Source organism: Agelaius tricolor, unplaced genomic scaffold (assembly GCF_023055355.1).
Source record: "Agelaius tricolor isolate 1412-34295 unplaced genomic scaffold, bAgeTri1.0.p SCAF_31, whole genome shotgun sequence".
Lineage (NCBI taxonomy): Eukaryota > Metazoa > Chordata > Aves > Passeriformes > Icteridae > Agelaius > Agelaius tricolor.
Window position 1 is genome coordinate 996,074 of NW_027269291.1, and position 17,386 is coordinate 1,013,459.

General features: G+C 56.3%; 1 protein-coding gene across 3 annotated transcripts; it reads left to right on the forward strand.

Moving 5' to 3' along the window:
* Positions 1-792: 792 nt before the first annotated feature.
* Positions 793-16,566, forward strand: KAT7 (lysine acetyltransferase 7). Of its 3 annotated transcripts, none has more exons than XR_011683009.1 (16): positions 793-1,046; positions 2,383-2,530; positions 3,722-3,898; positions 4,440-4,679; positions 5,348-5,430; positions 5,641-5,730; positions 6,254-6,352; positions 6,469-6,579; positions 7,840-8,031; positions 9,039-9,128; positions 10,157-10,297; positions 10,737-10,830; positions 10,972-11,118; positions 11,597-11,703; positions 14,676-15,940; positions 16,215-16,566. XR_011683009.1 is itself a non-coding variant. In XM_071450998.1 (15 exons), exons 1-15 carry the CDS (start codon positions 1,032-1,034, stop codon positions 14,775-14,777), a joined length of 1,836 nt encoding a protein of 611 aa, XP_071307099.1. In that variant the 5' UTR covers positions 793-1,031; the 3' UTR covers positions 14,778-16,566. The 3 variants fall into 3 exon arrangements, 1 of the variants encoding a protein (XP_071307099.1); XR_011683010.1 differs by having other exon boundaries at positions 14,676-15,898; XM_071450998.1 differs by having other exon boundaries at positions 14,676-16,566.
* The last annotated feature ends 820 nt before the right edge of the window (positions 16,567-17,386 follow it).

Below are 17,386 nucleotides of genomic sequence, written 5' to 3' on the forward strand. Positions count from 1 at the left end.
CACCGAGATCTCCGAACCCTCTCCGGGGCTGCGCCCGCCGCGGTTCGGCCGCGATGGGACCGGCGGTGTGCGGGGCGGCTCAGGCAGTATCGAGGACAGCCCAGCCTTAGGGGTCTTCGCGGTGCATGGCGCGCGCAGGCGCGCCACCCGATGTGGAGAGCGGCGATTGGCTGTGCTGAGGGGGCGGGGTACAGGAACAGGCTCTGATTGGTGATCTCGGAGAGAGGCTCCGCCTACTTTGTGCGACACCGAGCGGGGCCTTCTGGGGTCCTTCCGCCGGCCCCGACCCGGTTCGAACTCGGCGGGGCGGAGGTGCCGGCTTGCGGCCGGGATCGGTTCTACCCTTCCCAAGGCCCCGCTGCTCCGAGCCGCGCCTCTGAGAGGTTCCCGGGCTCGGTAGGGCCGGGGAGCAGCGAGTCACGAAAGCACTTTGGCGAGGGAGGGACGAACCCCCGCCATGGCACTTTGTCCTTCACAGTTCCTCTCATCCTTACGGGAATTCCAACACAATTCACAATCCCCGGGCCACACATCCCACCTCCAGGGCACCACTTCCGGCAGAATCCACGGAGGAGCTGCCAGTGCTGCAATTCTCGAGGCTTCACGCCACGAGGGAGCTCTGGGAGCTCCTCCGCCTCAGTTCGGCGCTGCCCACACTCAACACGGCGGCCTCGGTAACGGACGCGCTGCGCCCCGCCGGCCTCGTGCCCTCATCAAAGATGGCGCCCGCTAACCCAATCAAAGATGGCGGCGCGCGGCTTCAGTGTCGGCGGCGCCTGCCCGGCTCCAAGATGGCGCGCGGTCACGTGACGGGGGTGTGGGCCGCGTCCCGGCGGAAGCGTGAGGGACCGAGCAGGGATCAGCGGCTGGCGGCGGCGGGAGCGGGGCTGGCGCCGCAGGAGCAGACGTGCCGCAAGGCGGGAGACACGGCTGTCACCACGGAGTCCGCCAGCAGCAACACCGCGGCGGCCACCGCCGCTTCGCGGGCCGCGGGCGCCGGGGACCAGGCAACCTCGCTGCCCCCGCCTAGGATGCAGCGCAGGAAGGTGAGCACGGCAGGGAAACGGGGGAGGCGGCCGGCGGGGAGACTGGCGGGCTCGGGCCGCTGCTTTCTACCCTTCCCCACCCACTCCGCGCCTTCTCCCGGCTCCAAAACTGGGGGAAAAATAGCGGCCTTGAGCCCCCAGCGCTCGCCTCCCGCGCCCTCTGATTGGCTGGAGCACTAGCAGGCCGCGCGCTGATTGGCCGCTGTGCCTGTCACTCATCACCCCCAACGGCTACCGTTTCCCCTCCCCCGCGCGGGCAGCCGGGCCCGCCCCTTGCCGTTTCCGATTGGACACGCGCTCGGAGAGCTGGCCGTCTATTGGGTGGATCTCCATGCCGGTCTGACCGCTGATTGGCTATTGCTGCTGTCCATCTCCGCCCCCAACGGTCACCTCCCCGCGCTAGCCTTGTTTCTCCCTTCCCCCACCGCGCCGCGGCCCCCCCCCCGTTTGGCGTTGCCGTGGGAGCAAGCCTCGCGCTGATTGGCTGCCGCTTGCTGTCAATCACGCTCGGTGGGGCCCGCCTTTTTGCGCCTCGAGCTGCCATTGGTAGGCCTCCCTTTCGGTCCCGCCCACACGCGCTGTGATTGGCTGGGGCCCGCGCGGCTCCGCTGGGTGCAAAACAAAGCGGCGCGGGGGCCGCGCTCCCGCCACCGGCGCGAGGCACAGCCCCCGCCCCCGTCCCCTCATGGCGGCCGCGCCCCCGTCCCCTCATGGCGGCCGCGCCCCCGCTCCCTTCACGGCCGCCGCCATCGCCGCCCCCCCACGGGCCTGCCCGCTCCGCGCTCCCGCAGCCGCCCCCCAGCACCTGCCGCTACCCCCGGTGTCCCCTTACGGTGTTAGCCTTTAACCGCACTTGGAAATCAGGCACCAGCCTGGAAACGGGAGGGGGGGAACAAAATTAAAGGTTTTAGATTGGAGTATGAATTGCTTAATAATGAGAAATGATGTAAAATGCTGTAATAGTGTTAAATAAAGGTGATAAAGAAAGAGAAAGGAGAATATATTGCAATTGCTGACTGATGCCAGACCCCCTTCTGACATCCAGATTGCTGCCCCTGCTTTGGGATAATTTTGATAATTCCTGCAGTTTGTATCCTGGGAATGGCACCCTGTGCTGGGAATATCCCTTTGGCTGTGAGGGATCATCTGTCCCATGTTGCTTTGGAAACTCCTCACTGACAGAGCAGGAGACGCAAAAAGAAAGGGAAAAAAGAGTCCTTGACTTGGCATAAACCACACAGATCACTCTTGCAGCTGGGAGAATGCAAAATACTCACTCGTTTTTTGTGGTTTTAGCAGTAAGTACAGTACTTGAGTGCAGTGTGTGCCGTTGCAGAGGAACGCGGGCAGCAGCTCGGATGGGACGGAGGACTCGGATTTCTCCACGGACCCCGAGCACACGGACAGCTCCGAGAGCGACGGCACCTCCCGGAGATCCGCCCGCGTCACCCGCTCCTCGGCCCGCCTCAGCCAGAGCTCCCAGGGTACGGGGGGCTCCTCATTAACTGGGGAAAGGCTCCTCATTAACTGGGGAAAGGCTCTTCTTTAAACTGGGGAAAGGCTCCTCATTAACTGGGGAAAGGTTCTTCTTTAAACCAGGGAAAGGCTCAGCCAGAGCTCACAGGGTACAGCAGGGCTCCCCTGAAAATGGGGAAAGGTTCTTCTTTAAACCGGGGAAAGGCTCCTCCTTAAACCAGCGCAAGGCTCTTCCTTAAACTGGGGAAAGGATCCTCCTTAAACCAGGGAAAGGCTCCTCCTTAAACCAGGGCAAGGCTCTTCCTTAAACTGGGGAAAGGATCTTCCTTAAACCAGGGCAAGGCTCTTCCTTAAACTGGTGAAAAGTTCCCCCTTAAACCAGGGAAAGGCTCCCCCTTAAACCAGGGAAAAGCTTCTCTTTAAACCAGGATAAGGCTTTTCCTAAAACTGGGGCTCAACTCCTCATTAAACCTGAAGGCTCTTGCAGCCCCACACACAGAATCCCAGGTGCAGCTCCACTCCACAGGCAATCCTGCTGTTCCCAAGGGTTATGAGTTCTTATCTAAACACTGATGGTTCTTATCTAAACTGAGGGATCTTTGCTTCTCCAAATGGGAGCTGGGCGGTAATTACGGGTTAATTAAGTTGTTAAACCCGGAGAAAGCTGGTGGCACTCCAGATTGCTCCAAGTGTCCTGAGATTTTATCAGGCAAGGCCAGAGCATGGTGACATGGGCAGGACAGAAGCCTGGGGCGTTAGTCAGTGTGGGGCAGGGGGGACCTGTGGGTGCCACAGTGTGACTGTGGTGTGACTGTGGTGTCCCCATGGCTTCTCCACGGTGTGACTGTGGTGTCCTCATGGTGTAACTGTAGTGTCTCCACGGTGTGAGTGTGGTGTCCCCCTAGAGAAACTGTACAGTCCCCATGGTTCCTGTGGTGTCTCTGTGGTTCTTGTGGTGTCCCCATGGTGTGTCGTGGTGTCCCCACGGTGTCCCTGTGGTGTGACTGTGGTGTCCCCATGGTTCCTGTGGTGTCTCTGTGGTTCTTGTGGTGTCCCCATGGTGTGTCGTGGTGTTCCCGTGGTGTCCCCACAGTGTCCCTGTGGTGTGACCAGGGTGTCCTCATGGTTCCTGTGGTGTGACTGTGGTGTCCCCCCGCAGTGTCCCCCTGTGTAACTCTGCGTTTCCCCCGTGTGTGCAGACTCCAGCCCGGTGCGGAGCGCGGCGCCGTTCGGGCCGGACGAGCCGGTGTACTCCACGCGGAGGGTGACGCGCAGCCAGCAGCAGCCGGCTCCCGTCACCCCCAAGAAATACCCGCTGCGCCAGACCCGCTCCTCGGGCTCCGAGACCGAGCAGGCCGTGGACTTCTCAGACAGAGGTACCCACAGGGGCAGGGAATGCTGCACTGGGGTCCACAGGGACAGGGAATGCTCTGTTAGTGCCCACAGGGACAGGGAATGCTCTGTTAGTGCCCACAGGGGCAGGGAATGCTGCATTGGTGCCCACAGGGACAGGGAATGCTCTGTTAGTGCCCACAGGGGCAGGGAATGCTGCATTGGTGCCCACAGGGGCAGGGAATGCTCTGTTAGTGCCCACAGGGGCAGGGAATGCTGCATTGGTGCCCACAGGGGCAGGGAATGCTCTGTTAGTGCCCACAGGGGCAGGGCATGCTCTATTGGCACCCACAGGGGCAGGGAATGCTGCACTGGCACCCACAGCAGGGAATGCTCTGTTAGTGCCCACAGGGGCAGGGAATGCTGCATTGGTGCCCACAGGGGTAGGGAATGCTCTGTTGGCACCCACAGGGGCAGGGAATGCTGCTCCCAGGGTGGGAGAGGCTCCGTGCAGCCCCTCAGGCGTTTTTGGGAGCGATTTTAGGGGTCTCTCCCCTGAGCTCCGTCCCCTGTGCCCCTGCCCAGACACCAAGAACGCGGCAGAGCACGACGAGTCCCCGCCCCGCACGCCCACGGGCAACGCGCCCTCCTCGGAGTCCGACATCGACATCTCCAGCCCCAACGTGTCCCACGACGAGAGCCTGGCCAAGGACATGTCCATGAAGGACTCGGGCAGCGACCTCTCGCACCGGCCTAAGCGCCGCCGCTTCCACGAGAGCTACAACTTCAACATGAAGTGTCCCACGCCCGGCTGCAACTCCCTGGGTGAGGCCCTGGCCTCGGCAGCCCTGCTCTGGGGCCGCTGCTTTGGGTGCTGTGGGTCCCGAGAACAAACAGGGAATTGGGGGCAGGAATGCCAAGGAGCAGGTCTGGAGATGGGATGTGAGGCATAAGTACAGGGATGGTGCTCCTGGAGGGGTTTTGTGGTTTGGGATGAGGAACCAGATAGGAGGGTGACCATAGGTGTGGGAGGAAAAGTCCCAGGTTTGTGGGCAGGGAATTGGTTTTTGCCAGAAACAGGATTTCAGTGCCAAATTATTGCACTCCCATCCCTGGCTGCTTTGGCTTAGTGTGAGGGGCAGGGAATGCCCCCTTCCTTTTTAAACCAGGAAGTTTCCTCTTCCTATCCCCCTGCCAGTGATCCTGAGGGAGCAGACAGGAGGGTGAGCATAGTTGGGGGAGGAAACTTTCCAGATTTGTGGGGAAGGAATTGGTTTTTGCCAGAAACAGGATTTCAGTGCCAAACTATTGCACTCCCATCCCTGGCTGCTTTGGCTTACAGTGAGAAAGGTTTCCCTTCCTTTTTAAACCAGGAATTTTCCTTCTCCTGTCCCTGTCAGTGGTCCTGGGGCAGATCTGCCCATGTGGGAGATGTCCTCCACCTCTTTGGGACCATTCCTCACAGGTTTTGTTGTTTTCCTGACGCTTTGCAGGACACCTGACCGGGAAGCACGAGCGCCACTTCTCCATCTCGGGGTGCCCTCTCTACCACAACCTCTCAGCAGATGAGTGCAAGGTAAACCTGAATGGTTCTGCCTTCTGATTTCTCCTCCTTTGGGATTTTTAGGGTAAAATGTTGAGCCTTGTGATGTGTGATCAGCAAACTGCTCCCCCCTGCCTGCTGCTGTGCTTGGCTGTGAGGCAGCAGCGTTTGTGTGCCACACCTGGAGGGGCAGGGGGTGACAGGAGGTGGCTGCAGCCCTGACAGGTGAATTTTGGCCTCCAGGTGCGAGCACAGAGCCGGGACAAGCAGATTGAGGAGCGGATGCTGGCCCACAGGCAGGATGACAACAACAGGCACGCCACCAGGCACCAGGTGAGGCCACAGCCCCAGCTCCCAGCTCCCAGCACAGGGATTGGGGCCTGGGCTCCCTTCTCCACATCCTGGGAGCTGCTGGGGCAGTCCTGAGCCTGCCCAGCTGCCATTCCAGAGGGGGAGTTCCCTGGATCCCCTCAGAGATGTGGGAGCAGAGCTGTGTTCTGGGGATGATCCTTCCCCTGAGTTTGGATGTGCAGGACCAGGGAATTCCTGCAGAGCTGTAAACTGCAATTTCCCTCTGAGTAAGCAGCAGAGAGCCAAACCAGGGCAATGACATTTCCCAGTCCCTGAGTCAGCTGGGAGCTGTTCCCCAGCACAGAGCTCACCCTGTCCTGTGGTGGGAAGGAAAATTTCCTGCTTTGCATTCCTGGGCTGCAGCTGCAGTGCCCTGTGATTAGCAGAGGATCTGCCTCACACCCCAAGGAATGGCAGCCAGCATGGAATTCTTTGGGGTGGGCAGGGAAGGGGGAGCTTTGGAGGGGCTGAAGCCTCTCAAGGCCCCACCTGGGGTTTCTTTCAGGCCCCCACAGAGAGGCAGCTGAGGTACAAGGAGAAGGTGGCTGAGCTCAGGAAGAAGAGGAACTCGGGGCTCAGCAAGGAGCAGAAGGAGAAATACATGGTAAAGGCAGGAATTCCATCCTGTCATTCCCCCTGGCATGGAGTCTGGCTCTCCCAGTCATCCTGCAGCATTCCCAGCTGGAATCAGGATCCAGCAGCTGTGCTGTGTTTTTCCAGGAGCACAGGCAGACCTATGGCAACACCAGGGAGCCTCTCCTGGAGAACCTGACCAGCGAGTACGACCTGGAGCTGTTCCGCAGGGCCCAGGCCCGCGCCTCCGAGGACCTGGTGAGAGCCTGACCCAAGCACAGCCCTGGGGCTCTGTGGGACCTGGTGAGAGCCTGCCCCAGGCACAGCTCCAGGCACAGCCCTGGGCTCTGTGGGCTCTGTGAGACCCTGCCCCAGGGGCAGCCCTGGGCTCTGTGGGACCTGGTGAGACCCTGCCCCAGGGGCTCTGTGGGACCCTGCCCCAGGAGCTCTGGGACCTGGTGAGACCCTGCCCCAAGCACAGCCCCAAGCACAGCCCTGGGCTCTGTGGGACCTGGTGAGACCCTGCCCCAAGGGCTCTGTGAGACCCTGCCCCAGCACAGCCCCAGGGGCTCTGGGACCCGGTGAGACCCTGCCCCAGCTATGTCCCCAGGCTCCGTGGGACCTGTCAGGCAGCACAGGGAGCTGGGCAGCAGCTCCAGGCCAACACAGCCAGCCCAGGCTGGGGGTGAGTGCCAGCTGTCCCCAGGGAGTGCTGGAGCTGAGCTCTGCACTCAGGAATGTGTGGTGACATTCCAGGGGTGCTCCCAGGGGACAGTGGCAGTTTCAGTGTCCCTGCTGAGGGCTGGTGACAGCAAAAGCCACCTCAGCCTTAGCCTGTGACTGAGTTCAGGGGCTGGTGGTGTTGCTGAAGCTCCTGAGGAGCCTCCCAAAGCCACATCTCATTCCAGAGAGGTATCAAAGGATCCTTTGATGCTTTCCTGGGACAGCTGGGGCACCTGGGGCAGAGCCCTGGGCTGTGTCACAGAGCCACAGGATGGACTGGGCTGGAAAAGCCCTCTGAGCTCATCCAGTGCCACCCGTGACCTGACACCACCCTGTCACCAAGTGCCACATCCAGGCTCTTCTAAACACCTCCAGGGACGGGGACACTTCCCTGGGCAGCCCCTTCCAATTCCCAATCCCTCTTTTTTGGGAGGAAATTCCTCCTCCTGTGCAGCCTGGCACAGCTGGGAGCTGTGTCCTCCTGTCCTGTTGTTCCCTGGGAGCAGAGCCTGGCTGCATTCTCCTATTGGGGTTATGGAGAGCCAGGAGGCCTCTCCTGATCCCTTTCTCCAGGATAAACACCCCCAGCTCCCTCAGCTGCTCCTCACAGCACTCATGTCCTGTCCCTGGGCATCAGGAAAGGACCAGGAGTGGCGAGGAGCTGTAGGAATTGAATGAAAAAACAAATTAAAAAAAAAACCCAAACCGGATTTCCTCCAGGAAAACCAATCCCAATTCCCCCCTTGCTGCTCGGAATTCACTTTTTTGGCTCAGCCTGCTTTCCCCCTGGGGCAGGAGAAGCTGAGGCTGCAGGGGCAGATCACCGAGGGCAGCAACATGATCAAGACCATCGCGTTTGGGCGCTACGAGCTGGACACGTGGTACCACTCGCCCTACCCCGAGGAGTACGCGCGCCTCGGCCGCCTCTACATGTGCGAGTTCTGCCTCAAGTACATGAAGAGCCAGACCATCCTGCGTAGGCACATGGTGAGGGCTGGGGCCAGGCCTGCTGGGGAGGCTGCTCTGGGGTCAGGGAATGGCACAGTGCTGCTGGGGAGGCTGCTGTGAGGTCAGGGAGGGCTCAGGCTTGCTGGGAATGCTGCTCTGGGGTCCTGGAATGGCACAGTGCTGCTGGGGAGGGTGCTCTGGGCTCAGGGAGGGCTCAGTGCTGCTGGGGAGGCCACTCTGGGGTCAGGGAGGGCTCAGTCCTGCTGGGGAGGCTGCTGAGGGACCATGGAACGGCACAGTGCTGCTGGGGAGGCTGCTCTGGGGTCCTGGAACAGCACAGTGCTGCTGGGGAGGCTGCTCTGGGGTCAGGCAGGGCTCAGTGCTGCTGGGGAGGGTGCTGTGGGACCATGGAATGGCTCAGTGCTGCTGGGGAGGGTGCTGAGGGACCCTGGAATGGCTCAGTGCTGCTGGGGAGGGTGCTCTGGGGTCAGGGAGGGCTCAGTCCCACTGGGAATGCTGCTCTGGGGTCAGGGAGGGCTCAGTGCTGCTGTGGGGTCAGGGAACAGCTCAGTCCTGCTGGGGAGGCTGCTCTGGGTTTAGGTGGGGCTCAGTCCCACTGGGGAGGGTGGTCTGGGGTCAGGGAGGGCTCAATCCTGCTCTGGGGTCAGGGAAGGCTCAGTCCCGCTGGGAATGCTGCTTTGGGGTCAGAGAGGGCTCAGTCCTGCTGGGAGTCCTGCTATGGGGTCAGGGAGAGCTCCTTCCTGTTGGAAATGCTGCTGTGGGGTCAGGGAATGGCTCAGTCCTGCTGTGGGGTCAGGGAACAGTTCAGTCCTGCTGGGGAGGCTGCTCTGGGATTAGGTGGGGCTCAGTCCCGCTGGGAATGCTGCTGTGGGGTCAGGGAACAGCTCAGTCCCACCGGGAATGCTGCTGTGGGACCAGAGAGGGCCCAGGCAGGCTCAGCCTGTGCACGTGGCAGTGTGTGACAGCAGGCTGCAGTTCCCTGTCCCCAGGCCAGCAGTGACAGCCCCGTTCTGTCCCTGTCCCAGGCCAAGTGTGTCTGGAAGCACCCCCCGGGGGACGAGATCTACCGCAAGGGCTCCATCTCCGTCTTCGAGGTGGATGGCAAGAAAAACAAGGTGAGTGGGGCCAGGGTGGGCCTGGGGATGGCCAGGGTGGGCCTGGGGATGGCCAGGGTGGCCCTGGGGACAGCCAGGGTGGCCCTGGGGACAGCCAGGGTGGCCCCGTGGCCCTGCTCACAGAGGGGCTGCTGCAGTTGGGCCGTTCCTGTGGGAGTTTTGCTGCTGCTCCTGTGGTGCTCCAGCAGCTCCCTGTGTGTCTCAGCCAGCAGAGGTGAGGGGCAGGACCCAGGCTCCATCCCCACTGGAATTGTTTCCTGGCCCAGCTGCTCTGTTTCCTCATCATTTCTCAGATGGTTCTGAGGGGCTTTTGTCCTTTCCCAGGTGGTTTTGCCCACATTTGGGGTATCCCACTGGAGTAAACACCTGCATCTTGGGGTATCCCAATAGAATAAACACCTGCATCTTGGGGTATCCCAGTGGAGTAAACACCTGCATCTTGGGGTATCCCAATGGAATAAACACCTGCATCTTGGGGTATCCCAGTGGAATAAACAAACACCTGCATCTTGGGGTATCCCAATAGAATAAACACCTGCATCTTGGGGTATCCCAATGGAATAAACACCTGCACCTTGGGGTATCCCAATGGAATAAACACCTGCATCTTGGGGTATCCCAGTGGAGTAAACACCTGCATCTTGGGGTATCCCAATGGAATAAACACCTGCACCTTGGGGTACCCCAAGGAATAAACAAACACCTCATCTTGGGGTATCCCAATGGAATAAACACCTGCATCTTGGGGTACCCCAAGGAATAAACAAACACCTCATCTTGGGGTATCCCAATGGAATAAACACCTGCATCTTGGGGTACCCCAAGGAATAAACAAACACCTCATCTTGGGGTATCCCAATGGAATAAACACCTGCATCTTGGGGTACCCCAAGGAATAAACAAACACCTCATCTTGGGGTATCCCAATGGAATAAACACCTCATCTTGGGGTATCCCAGTGGAGTAAACACCTTGGATCTTGGGGTATCCCAGTGGAGTAAACACCTGCATCTCTTTTCTGTGCCCAGATCTACTGTCAGAACCTGTGTCTGCTGGCAAAGCTTTTCCTGGACCACAAAACCCTCTATTATGATGTGGAACCCTTCCTCTTCTACGTCATGACAGAGGCTGACAACACTGGCTGCCACCTGATTGGGTATTTCTCCAAGGTCAGTGGAGAACATTCATCCCCCACCTCACTAAAATGGAATTTAGGGCCCCCTCATCAGCACTGAATCCCTTGGGCAGCCTCAGGATTTGCTGCTTTTAGGAGCAGGTGAGAGTCCAAGGCTGAGCTGCAGGGGTTGTTGTGTTTGCTGAGGGATTGCTGGTGCTGTGCTGCTCTGTCTTTTCTCATTCCCAGCAAAAACCAAACCAGCTCCAAGGAATTGGAGTTGCCAGGGAGCAGAGTGGTGTCTTCATTAGGGAGAAAGAAACTGGGAAGGAATGTGGAGAAAAATGCATGAAAATAAATAATATTAATAATAAATATTAAAATAAAAATAAATATTAAATAAATTTTAAAAGAAATCACAGTGATTTCTTTTTAAATAAAACAGCTAAAAGAATAAAAATTCTGAGTTCCTTCCTGTCTGCCCTTGTTTCCAGGAGAAGAATTCCTTCCTCAACTACAACGTGTCCTGCATCCTGACCATGCCCCAGTACATGAGACAAGGCTATGGCAAAATGCTCATTGACTTCAGTGAGTGTGGGGGGAAATTCTGGCCAAAAATTCCTCCAGCTCCACCAGGAAATCTCACCTGGCTGCTGCTGCTGCTGGAGCAGCTTCCATCCTGGCTCATTCCTGAGTCGTTTAAATGTGGTTATTTCTATATTTTTTTAGGTTATTTGCTGTCTAAAGTAGAGGAAAAAGTTGGTTCCCCAGAGCGTCCCCTGTCCGACCTGGGCCTGATCAGCTACAGGAGCTACTGGAAGGAGGTTCTGCTGCGCTACCTGCACAACTTCCAGGGCAAGGAGATCTCCATCAAAGGTCAGGGGGGGTTTGGGATCATCCCTGAGCCTCTCAGGCCTGCCTCACCCACCCAGGTGTTGGTGGAGAGCACTGAGTTCCATGGGGTGTTGGGAATGGCTGAAATTTGAAGCATTTTGAAGGATGAATTGGCTGCTTGATGGAAAAAAACCTGCAGTTTTCAAAAGATTCAGCAAAAAGCTTTACCCTGCTGTGTATTAGAATATTAATTTTAACCAAAAACGGCTCCAGCAGCCAATATTGAGAATATTTGGCCTTTTTTTGATGGCGTTTCTCTGTTGGTGGCACCTGGGAGGACGTGGAGTTTTCCTGTGGGGATGTGGAAAAGCAGGATTGCATCTTCCCTCAGGGGATTTGTTCCAGACCCCAAACCCCTGCAGCCCTGGCCAGTCCCACATTCCTGAGGGGATGGCACCGAGCTGGCGCTGGCCCAGGGCTCTGGGGCTGTGTCAGAGGCTCTGGGGGGCTCTGATTGCAGAGATCAGCCAGGAGACCGCTGTGAACCCCGTGGACATCGTCAGCACCCTGCAGGCCCTGCAGATGCTCAAGTACTGGAAGGGCAAACACCTGGTCCTCAAGAGACAGGTGAGCCTGGGGCACCTCCCTCCACCTCCTCCTTTTCCTTGTTGGAATTCCTTTGGTTCTCCTCCTTTTCCTTGCTGCAATCGGGGATTCCTTGGGTTCTCCATTCCTCCTTTTCCTTGTTGGAATTCCTTGGGTTCTTCTCCTTTTCCTTGTTGGAATCAGGGATTCCTTGGGTTCTCCTTTTCCTTGCTGCAAACAGGAATTCCTTGGGTTCTCCTCCTTTTCCATGTTGGAATCAGGGATTCCTTGGGTTCTCCATTCCTCCTTTTCCTTGCTGCAAACATTAATTCCTTGGGTTCTCCTTTTCCTTGCTGCAATCAGGGTTTCCATGGGTTCTCTTCCTTTTCCTTGTTGAAATCAGGAATTCCTTGGGTTGCCCTCCTTTCCTTGCTGCAATCATTAATTCCTTGGGTTCTCCTCCTTTCCTTGCTGCAATCAGGAATTTCTTTGGGTTCTCCTTTTCCTTGCTGGAATCATGGTTTCCATGGGTTCTCCTCCTTTTCCTTGCTGGAATCAGGAATTTCTTGGGTTCTCCATTCCTCCTTTTCCTTGTTTGAATCAGGGCTTCCTTGAGTTCTCCTTTTCCTTGTTGCAATCAGGAATTCCTTGGGTTCTCCATTCCTCCTTTTCCTTGTTGAAATCAGGGATTCCTTGGGTTCTCCTTTTTGTTGTTGGAATCAGGGCTTCCATGGGTTCTCCTCCTTTTTCTTGCTGCAATCAGGGCTTCCTTGGGTTCTCCTTTTCCTTGTTGGAGTCAGGGCTTCCATGGGTTCTCCTCCTTTTCCTTGTTGGAATCAGGAATTCCTTGGGTTCTCCTTTTCCTTGCTGCAATCAGGAATTTCTTGGCTTCTCCTTTTCCTTGTTGGAGTCAGGGCTTCCATGGGTTCTCCATTCCTCCTTTTCCTTGCTGCAGTCAGGAATTCCTTGGGTTCTCCATTCCTCCTTTTCCTTGCTGGAATCAGGAATTCCATGGGTTCTCCTCCTTTTCCTGGCTGCAATCAGGGCTTCCTTGGGTTCTCCTTTTCCTTGTTGGAGTCAGGGCTTCCATGGGTTCTCCTCCTTTTCCTTGCTGCAATCAGGAATTTCTTGGGTTCTCCATTCCTCCTTTTCCTTGTTGGAATCAGGGATTCCTTGGGTTCTCCATTCCTCCTTTTCCTTGCTGCAAACAGGAATTCCTTGGGTTCTCCTCCTTTTCCTTGTTGGAATCAGGGCTTCCATGGGTTCTCCTTTTCCTTGTTTGAATCAGGAATTCCTTGGGTTCTCCTCCTTTCCTTGCTGCAATCATTAATTCCTTGGGTTCTCCTCCTTTCCTTGCTGCAATCAGGAATTTCTTTGGGTTCTCCTTTTCCTTGCTGGAATCATGGTTTCCATGGGTTCTCTTCCTTTTCCTTGCTGGAATCAGGAATTCCTTGGGTTCTCCATTCCTCCTTTTCCTTGTTGGAATCAGGGATTCCTTGGGTTCTCCTTTTCCTTGCTGCAAACAGGAATTCCTTGGGTTCTCCTCCTTTTCCATGTTGGAATCAGGGATTCCTTGGGTTCTCCATTCCTCCTTTTTCTTGCTGCAATCAGGGCTTCCTTGGGTTCTCCTTTTCCTTGCTGCAGTCAGGAATTCCTTTGGTTCTCCTCCTTTTCCTTGCTGGAATCAGGAATTTCTTGGGTTCTCCATTCCTCCTTTTCCTTGTTGAAATCAGGGATTCCTTGGGTTCTCCTTTTTGTTGTTGGAATCAGGGCTTCCATGGGTTCTCCTCCTTTTTCTTGCTGCAATCAGGGCTTCCTTGGGTTCTCCTTTTCCTTGTTGGAGTCAGGGCTTCCTTGGGTTCTCCTCCTTTTCCTTGCTGGAATCAGGAATTTCTTGGGTTCTCCATTCCTCCTTTTCCTTGTTGGAGTCAGGGCTTCCTTGGGTTCTCCTCCTTTTCCTTGCTGCAGTCAGGAATTCCTTGGGTTCTCCTCCTTTTCCTTGCTGCAGTCAGGAATTCCTTGGGTTCTCCTCCTTTTCCTTGCTGCAGTCAGGAATTCCTTGGGTTCTCCTCCTTTTCCTTGCTGCACTCAGGAATTCCTTGGGTTCTCCAGCCCTGCTCGTTCTCCTCTCCAAGTAAAGCAGGAGGTGGGGATCCAACCTTGTTCTTCAGCAGGGCAGGAACGAGCCCTGCAGGACACCCCAAAATCCCACCCTGGGCATCCCTGGCGGGGGCATCCAAACACCCCTGGGGGTCTGGCAGCCTCAGGGCCGTGCCCATTCCCTGCTCCAGTGCCCAGCACCCTCTGGATGAGGAACTTTCCCTAAAATCCAACCCAAACCTCCCTGGCCTGCAGTGAATGGGATCCTGCATGGCTCCTGCTTGTTCCCCCCCTGATAAATCCCTGGGTGAGGGCTTTAAACCCCAAACCTTTTCCCTTCCCTGGGGCCCCTTTGGAGCTCGACTGAAGGGCTTCTAGAAAGCTCCATGGAGGAGAAATTGTTCTTTTGGGGCAACTTTGGTGTCACTTTGCTGTTATTGTGCTGATATTTTGGTGTTGTTTTGGTGTTCCTCTGCTGATATTTTGGTGTTGTTTTGGTGTTGCTTTTGTGTTGTTTTGGTGTATCTCTGCTGGTATTTTGGTGTTGTTTTGGTTATCTCTGCTGATATTTTGGTGTTGCTTTGGTGTTCCTCTGCTGATATTTTGGTGTTGCTTTGGTGTTCCTCTGCTGTTATTTTGGTGTTGCTTTGGTGTTCCTCTGCTGATATTTTGGTGTTGTTTTGCTGTTACTCTGCTGATATTTTGGTGTTGTTTTGGTGCTGCTTTGGTGTTGCTTTGGTGTTCCTCTGCTGATATTTTGGTGTTGCTTTGGTGTTCCTCTGCTGTTATTTTGCTGCTCCTTTCCCATTCCTTTGAGGCATTAATGAGTGAGCCCCCTCCCCTTTGGGGCGCTGTCCCAGGCGTGGTTCCCCACCAGGATCACCCCTAACCTGCCTCCCCCCTGCTCTCCCCAGGACCTGATTGATGAGTGGATCGCCAAGGAGGCCAAGAGGTCCAACAGCAACAAGACCATGGATCCCAGCTGCCTGAAGTGGACCCCTCCCAAGGGCACCTAGGTGTCCCCAGCAGCGTCCCCAGCAGAGGAGGATCCGCGTGCTTGGCTCTGCAGTGTCCCCAGGGCGGGTCACCCCGGGCTGGCCTGGCCTGGCCCTGTGTCCCCACAGTTCTGAGGAACTCGGAAGTTTCGGCCTCAGTGAGGCCGCGAGGACTGGAAGTGTCTGGGAGCCCCAGGAAGCTGAGGAGCTCTGGCTGCTGGGCCTGTCCCTGTCCCTGCTGTCCTGCTCCGTCCCTCTGTCCCTCCTGCAGCTCCCCTGGGGGCTGGGGTCACCCCTGGCTCTTGGACAGGGCTGGAAATGCTTCTCTGGGGCAGCACCATCAGTGCTTGGAGCTGCTCCCGTCCCATCCTGTGTCTGGAATAGCTTTAGTGGGATCATTGCCCCTCTCCCAGCAGTTTTCCCTAGGATTTCCACTTAGTTCCTGTTTGTACAGCCAGAATTGCACCTCCTGCACCTGAGGGAGTCACTGGGTGTCCCTGTCACCCCTTCCTGCAGCCACCACAGCCCTGCTGGAAGCACCTCTGGAGTAGAATTCCCATTTTTTTCCCTGGTGTGTATCTCGTGGAATTGCTGAGTTCTGTACATAAACCACCTGCTGAGTGTATTCCCCTGGAGATGTTTTTCCCAGAGCAGCCTTCCTGGAATTGCAGGTTCCTTTTTATTGGAGTTTTTTTTGTTTTTGTTTTTTTTTCCCCTCCAGGCTTGAAGGAATCCAAACTTTGGCCTTTTCCAAAGAGCCACAGGACCTCCCAGCCCCAATTCCAGGAGCTGTTGGGCTGCTGTGCTCCAGGCAGGGATGGATTCCCTGGCAGAGCAAAAAAAAAAAAATTTAAAAAAAGCTTTGATTCCTCCCTCCCATCAGCAGAAACATCCCAGAATGGCCTCCCAGTAAAGCCACTGTCCTCGTGCCACCCATCCCTGGGTGGCTCCAGTGTCACTGACAGAGGGACAGCCCTGGCAAGGGGCTCAGTTCCCTGATCCCAGTGCTGATTTCAGTGATCCCAGGGCTGGATTCAGTGATCCCAGTGCTGGATTCATTGATCCCAGTGCTGATTTCATTGATCCCAGTGCTGGATTCAGTGATCCCAGTGCTGATTTCAGTGATCCCAGTGCTGATTTCAGTGATCCCAGTGCTGATTTCATTGATCCCAGTGCTGGATTCAGTGATCCCAGTGCTGGATTCAGTGATCCCAGTGCTGAATTCAGTGATCCCAGTGCTGAATTCAGTGATCCCAGTGCTGGATTCCCCAATCCCAGTGCTGATTTCAGTGATCCCAGTGCTGATTTCATTGATCCCAGTGCTGGATTCAGTGATCCCAGTGCTGGATTCAGTGATCCCAGTGCTGATTTCATTGATCCCAGTGCTGAATTCCCCAATCCCAATGCTGGATTCAGTGATCCCAGCACTGATTTCAGTGATCCCAGCACTGATTTCAGTGATCCCAGTGCTGATTTCCTCCACCCCAGTGATTCCTCACGGAACAGGGTGTGAAATGAAGCACTCCTGGGCAGGTGGGAGCCGTTCCCATTGACCACTGCCCCATCCTGACTGGAAGAGCTCCCTCCTGGCTCCCTCCTGTCCCCCTGCCTTTCCCCTGCAGCCCCCGAGCACCCCCAGCCCCTGGTGCTCGGCGTGGGCCTCGTGGGCATTACTGACCCTGCTGTCCCTGCTGTCCCCAGCTCAGATCCCCAGGAATGTCCCAGGAGGGCAGGGGAGGCCCCTGCTGCCCTCCCTGCTGGGCCGTGCTGCTCCTGTACCCGCTCCTCAATAAAAGCATGTTCCTGCTCATGTTCCTGCTCATGTTCCTGCTCATGTTCCTGCTCATGTTCCTGCTCATGTTCCTGCTCCAGCCCTGCCTCTGCTTTCCCCCTGGCCCCAGGGTCCTCTGAACCCACCCCAGGCCTGGGGGTTTTGGGATTGGGACTGCAGCAGCCTCGGCCTTGGGTATTTCCCAAAAATCCTGCTCGGCACAGTTGAAGTGCTTTGAACTCTTTCCATGAAGGAATTTCCCCTGATACCCATCCTAAACCTCCCTGGAACTCCAGGCTGTTCTTGGGACCAGAGGAGTTTTCCCCCTTTCCATGAAGGAATTTTCCCTGATACCCATCCTAAATGTCCCCTGGCACCTGAGGCCATTCTTGGGACCAGAGGAGTTTTCCCCACATGGAGTTTTCCATGTGGAATTTTCCCAGAGATCCATCCTAAACCTCTCTGGAACTTGAGGCTGTTCTTGGGACAAGCAGAGTTTTCCCCACATGGAGTTTTCCCCTTTTCCATGAAGGAATTTTCCCTGATACCCATCCTAAACCTCCCTGGAACTCCAGGCTGTTCTTGGGACCAGAGGAGTTTTCCCCACATAGAATTTTCCCCTTTTCCATGAAGGAGTTTTCCCCAAGATCCATCCTAAACCTCTCCTGGCACCACCTGAGGCCGTTCTTGGGACAAGCAGAGTTTTCCCCACATGGAGTTTCTCCCTTTCCATGAAGGAATTTTCCCTGATACCCATCCTAAACCTCCCTGGAACTTCAGGCTGTTCTTGGGACCAGAGGAGTTTTCCCCACATGGAGTTTTCCCCTTTTCCATGAAGGAATTTTCCCTGATACCCATC

What these genes read in the sequence shown, in the direction of transcription:
- KAT7 (XM_071450998.1), top strand. An exon ending in GCCCGGCTGCAACTCCCTGG is followed by an intron (nt 4,680 to 5,347) that starts GTGAGGCCCTGG and finishes GACGCTTTGCAG; the next exon opens with GACACCTGACCGGGAAGCAC. An exon ending in CAAAATGCTCATTGACTTCA is followed by an intron (nt 10,831 to 10,971) that starts GTGAGTGTGGGG and finishes ATATTTTTTTAG; the next exon opens with GTTATTTGCTGTCTAAAGTA.